Source organism: Apodemus sylvaticus, chromosome 5 (assembly GCF_947179515.1).
Source record: "Apodemus sylvaticus chromosome 5, mApoSyl1.1, whole genome shotgun sequence".
Taxonomy (NCBI): Eukaryota; Metazoa; Chordata; class Mammalia; order Rodentia; family Muridae; genus Apodemus; species Apodemus sylvaticus.
In genome coordinates, this window is record NC_067476.1 from 4,298,316 (window position 1) to 4,304,023 (window position 5,708).

Genomic DNA, 5,708 nt, shown 5'->3' on the forward strand with positions numbered 1-5,708 from the left:
GAGGGCCAGAATGATGGCTAGGGATGTCCCTATAAAGGGCCAGAGCAGGGGACCAGAGCACCAAGGGAACTGGTCACCGGATGGGCATCTAGGGACAGAAGACAACTTGGCTTTGTCCTACAGTTGGCAGGATAAGACAGACGGTCCCAAAGGACCCAAGGTAGAGCTGGCAGTTGTAGAGACAGAGGCCTCAGTGAAGGAGAGCGCCCAACTGTCTGGAGCCTATAATCCTCTTGGGGCGTTCCTAATGCAAGAGAAGGGAGCTCCAGAGTCGATCGGCGCCTGGGGCCCGGGGACCCTCAGTATAAAGGCTGAAGAGAGCAGGAGGGCTTAGACACTCTATCCTTACTTGTGAGGCTAGTAGGGTACAAGATCTGTGAAGGGCCCCCAAGCTCCGCCCTCAGAGAAGTGGCTGGGAAGGCGCACCGCCTATAAACCAGAGGAAAGGCTCTACCGAGGCAGGAGGGCTGGTGGACGCGGAGGCAGGGGGATCGTGGGCAGCAGCGGTAAGAACTCTGGCTAGTTCTACCCATTTCTCGTCACGTCTCCCGGGACCCACTTCCAGGCGGGGTGGTGTGGGCGCCCGCTCGTACTGCAGGAGAAATCAAACTGGGACTGGAAGCTGCCGAGCCAATCCCGGAGCAGATGGGCCCAGTTTCGACCAATAGTCGCGTGAATATTAATGAAAGCTGACGCGGCGGCGAGCAGGGCTCCATTCAAAAACAGCAGCCATTGTCGCCACGGACGCGCGCGTCGCTTTGCAGGTTCGACCTTCTGGTCTTGCGGGGACCGATACGGGTGGAAGCTGGACGCCCATGGCCGTGGCGGCGATGGCCGAGCGTGGCCGCCTATCGCACGCTGCGCCTGCTCCTAGCACGGAGGGTCTACCGCGAGCCTTTCTCCAGAGCCTGCGCACCCTCTTCGACATCCTGGACGACCGGCAGCGCGGCTACGTGCACCTGCGCGAGATCGAGTCCCGCTGGCAAGGTGCAGACGCACGCGAGCTGCCCTGCGGCGTGCTCGAGGGCCTGCGCCAGGTGGCCCCGGCCAATGGCTACCTGACCTTCGAGCGTTTCGTGGCGGGCTTGCGCACCTCGCTGCTGAACGCCGATGGCGGCCCGCGGGATCAGGCCCGCGTCGCTGCCCGGCCTGGGGACCAGTCGTCCCTGCAGCAGCGCATGATGTTCGCTCCGGCCGATGAGCCGCGGACTGTCCTGGAGAGGAAGCCTCTGCCTCCGAGTGCGCGCCCTGCTCCTGCCGGCCCCAGTGGCACCTCCCGGAACCCTGAGCTATTATGTGTCGCGTTGGAGGCGGCTCCCTGCCCCACAGAGCCCGAGCGGCCCCCGAGCAAGGCGCTGGAGCGAATCCCCAGCGTGGATTCGGGTGAGTTTGGGTGGCCCCCTGTCCCACCTCTTAATTCCAGAGACTTGTGCTCGAAACTGGAGATCGACAGGGTCTTGCCAGAGGGATGGAGATGGGGACGACTGTGGGCAGCCTCTTAAGCACCTGGGTGGAAAGGGGCTTCAGCCTGTGTGAGCTACGGGCGGAGGCCTGATACCGGGGCCAAGAGCAGGTAAGTGTCTGCTCACTCAGGAGAAGCCCACTCTGTCTCACACCTGAGCTAGGCATTGGAGCATCTGTGGCCGTGAGAGAAGGCTCGCTGCCTGCCTGCTGTACCTGCCCTAGACCTGGGGACATCGGGGTCCTCATCCTCATTCTGGGCGGCTGCTCGTGCACATTTCTTCTTAAAAGTACTGACACTCTCTCACGCTCTAACCTGCCCCGAAGGTTCTTCTCAGTGTGACACCCTGCAGAGACAACCGGGCCTGCTTCTCCACCCAGGCAGAGGAGGCGGCACAGGAGCACCTAGCACACGTGCTGAAGAAGGTTGGGTGTATGTGTGATGCTGAGGAGGGTGTGTGTGTGTGTCCCACAGCACCTGCTGTACTGTGCTGCTGCAGATACCCCACCAGACACAGACCACACTCTCTGGGGAATCCAGCAGGCTCCTCTCCCTCCTTCCGGTCTAGTTGGCAGGGACAGGAGACTGTTGAATAACCCTGTCTGCCTCGAAAACAGAACCTGCATTATGCCTAAGCATGGAGGCAGGTTCTCAGGAAGTCAAGCCCCTCTTCCAACCCTGCTCCCCATTCGGCCTGTGCACTGCCCTGTCAGGGCTGCCCACCCGAAGCAGCTGCCAGTCCATTTGGTACTGCCCATTGCTCTGCTGGCCTCAACAGACCTCCCTCAGCCATATCCTACCACTTCAAAACAGGGATTTGGCAACACAGCAGCCCTTAACTCCCTTATGAACTGAGCTAGACGTGTGTGTTTGTTTGTGTGTGTTTGTTTGTGTGTGTGTGTATACACACAGATAGAGAGACTGGGCTCTACTTGCAGTTCAAGCCTTGACTCCCTGTTCCTGTGGAAGGAACACCAATCCTCTTGGTGGCTGTAAGTCTGAGGTCAGCCCTGGGATGGCACTGTGTATAATGGACGGGCCCAGGGTTTGCCTGTGGTACACATCTCCTTTACCTTGTGTAGCCCTGGGTCAATTACTCCTCTGAAAGCCATGTGCTCAGGGCCCATGACTGGGCAGTGTTTAGTCATTGCTCTGAGAGCCTAAAGCCAGGCTCGGCCCTAACTCTTTATAGATCAGCCCAGGCCCAGGTAAGGGTATTGATATACTCGACGAAGCTTTGGAAGAGCCAGAGAACCACGTTAGCTCCCTGTGAGCACATTGGCATCAAATGCCTAATCCTATGGTATATGCCACTTTCTGTGCACGTCAGACACAAGCGTCCCAGGCCGTTCCTAGAACTCAGTGCCAGTACCTGCTCTGGCCCCACCCTCTAGAGGCAGCATCAGTCTTTGTAGCTCTCACCCTGAACCTGCAGGCCACTGAGCCAGCACAGCAGGCTGGGACATGAACTCTGGGGCCTGCTTGGAACTAGAGTGTCTGTCATGCACATCCGAGCTAATTATTGTATCTCTGTCACTCACTCGGATGGCTTAGCCTCCGGGGTGATCCTGATGCCAGGGATAGGGTTGGAGAGCCTTCGGGAAGCTGCCTTCCCCATTACCTGAACTTCACTTCTGGTAGGGAGGAAGGCCCTCCAGACGATGTTCACAGGAGTCTTTGGCAAACGTGCGCACTGCTTCTGCACATATATACATAGCTTGCTTTATACTGTGATTGCTTCTGTGCAAGAATTAGGTCTCCATCACCAATGAAGGATTAGTTTTCCCACTTCAGTGCTGTGCTACAGGACCTCGTGCAGTTGAGAAAGGTGTGGAGACAGCCAGAGGATTCTGCCTCTCCATCTGTTTTTGCTTGTTGGTTTGGGTTTTTATTTTGTTTTGTTTTGTTTTGTTTTGTTTTGTTTTGTTTTTTTGAGATAGGGTCTCTCTACATACTTCTGGCTGTCCTGAGACCAGGATGGCCTTGAACTCACAGAGAGCTGCCTGCTTCTGCCTCCTGAGTGCAGGGATCAGAAGATGTGGGTCACCACACCAGCGCCTGTCCATTTCGCCTCTTACCCTTTGATACTCTGATATAGATATCTGATCTGTTCTGTCAGGCACTAGGTGACTCCTTGCCCCTGCCCCCTGCCCCCCAATCTCTCAGGGCAGGTGAGGGAAGCAGGGCAGGCAAGAGGAGACCAAGTCCTAGCTAGACACAAAGTCAACAGAAAAAGCAAAAGCACACTCAGGAATCAGTACCGACAGAGGTTCCTAGTACAGGCAGGCCTGTCCCTGGGGTTTATACTGTCACAGTTAGCTGGAGGGTTCTGGAAGGCTGGGGAGCCAGGGTGAGATTCTGAGGCCATTAGGCTTGCCCAGAGTTAAGGTATGGCCCCAACTATTACAGGTGCAGCAGCCTGCAAGACCCTGGACACGGGCACAGGTGAGGCCCGGCAGGCTCTGCGGGCCCGAGGCGAGCGTCGAAGGCATACCATCACCAATGGTGTGGACTGCAGTCTGGTGAGAGGGGCCAGGACTCTGAGGGATTCTATCTTGTCCAGAAGGTTGGAAACCAGGGAGGAACCATGAGCCAGGTTACTTGGGGAATCCCCGTAGGAAAACTGGTCAGCTATGAATCTCTTTCTCCCTTCCTGGGCTTAAGGGAAGACAGACCAAGTCAGGCAGAGGGAGAAGAGGCTCCTTAGAGATGCCTGGAGACAGAGTGTGGGACCCTGCTCTGCCTATCGTGCGAGGCTCACCTCCACAGGCCGGCTGAGCACACGAAAGCATGACTACTTTAAGCTGGAGTGCTGAGTCTGTTGAGTCACTCCGTTGCCCTGGGGAAGCCTCAGTAGAGGGACTGAGACCAGCATCATCAAAAGAGGAGGAGCCGGGCTGCGCTCTCCAAGGCATACGTCCGAACCTTCCCTGGAAAAGCTGGGGCTTTCTGTGTGTGCATTGCAGACAGCACAGGTGCCGATGGTAATTGTGTCTGTGCTGGTCCGCCTGTGCCCGGGTGTCAGCCTCCACACCTGCAGCTCCTGGAGCACCCAGGTGTGTGCAGCTGTGCACAGTGCCAGTCTGCTGGCTAGCATGAGTACATTCCAATGCACACATGTGTGTTACAGTTGAAGCAGATGAAGGAGTTAGACCAGGAACAGGAGGTGCTGCTGCAGGGCCTGGAGATGATGGCTCGGGGCCGAGAATGGTACCAGCAGCAGCTGCAGCGTGTGCAGGACCGGCAGCACCGCCTGAGCCAGAGCAGAGCCGCCACCGCCGTGAGTGCTGGGCCAGCCCCGACAGCAGGACCCAACTTGCCCTGGGTGGGCTCCCTCGAGGCTCTGAGCTGAAACTTGAGAGGAACAGGAGTGCCAGCTATAGGGGTCTCCTCAGGGCCCAGCATTCCCTGCTTCTCTTCCAGGACTCTGGGGCTGAAGGAAGCCCCCGCCCTCTGGGGAGGTTGCTGCCCAAAGTGCAGGAGGTGGCCCGGTGCCTGGGGGAGCTGTTGACTGCAGCCTGTTCTGGCAGAGTGAGTGCTCTGGAGGCTGCCTGGCACCCCTTGTCCTTGTTCTAGATGCTATGCCAGGAGAGGCCGGGCTCACTGTGTACTCCCACAGGCTCTGCCTTTGTCCTCTCTGGGCCCCACCTCACCCTCAACTCCAGTCTGGCAGCAGCAGGCCATCCTCATGCTGAAAGAACAGAACCGGCTTCTCACTCAGGTGAGGTGTGGGAGATGGGGCTGGGGCTGGAGGCCCAGCAGGCCCTGACCGCCTGCCCGCCCGCCCACCCACCCGCCCAGGAGGTGACTGATAAGAGCGAGCGCATCACGCAGCTGGAGCAGGAGAAGTCTGCACTCATCAAGCAGCTGTTTGAGGCGCGAGCGCTCAGCCAGCAGGACTCGGGGCCTCTGGACTCCACTTTCATCTAGTCGGCTGTACCTCTAGGACGAGTGCACAGAGACTTGGCTTCAGCTCCGTGGCACTGCTGGGAGCCTGTCTTCTGACTGAAGACCTCAGAGCCCTTGAGGAGGCACCTGCCTCCTCACTTGGGTGCTGCTCACAGAGGTGCTCTGCCTGAAACTGCTGCTTCCCGTTGTCAGTGGGAGGTGGAGGACCATCCTCATGTTTACCTGACTTCAGGCAGCCCTTACAGAGAAGGGGGCATGATTACATCTGTCCTGACCCCCTTGCAGGGTTCCCTGGGATCCATCACTGGTATTTAGTAAAAAGTACTGGTCACACTGG

General features: G+C 58.0%; 1 protein-coding gene across 2 annotated transcripts; it reads left to right on the top strand.

The window, feature by feature from the left end:
• The first annotated feature begins 468 nt into the window (after nucleotides 1–468).
• Nucleotides 469–5,708, top strand: Sapcd2 (suppressor APC domain containing 2). Of its 2 annotated transcripts, XM_052181818.1 has the most exons (7): nucleotides 472–1,383; nucleotides 1,789–1,887; nucleotides 3,872–3,984; nucleotides 4,593–4,742; nucleotides 4,886–4,993; nucleotides 5,082–5,183; nucleotides 5,264–5,708. In XM_052181818.1, the coding sequence occupies exons 1-7, from the start codon at nucleotides 816–818 to the stop codon at nucleotides 5,390–5,392; spliced, it is 1,269 nt and encodes a 422-aa protein (XP_052037778.1). In that variant the 5' UTR covers nucleotides 472–815; the 3' UTR covers nucleotides 5,393–5,708. The 2 variants fall into 2 exon arrangements, with proteins under 2 accessions (XP_052037780.1, XP_052037778.1); XM_052181820.1 differs by lacking the exon at nucleotides 1,789–1,887 and having other exon boundaries at nucleotides 469–1,383.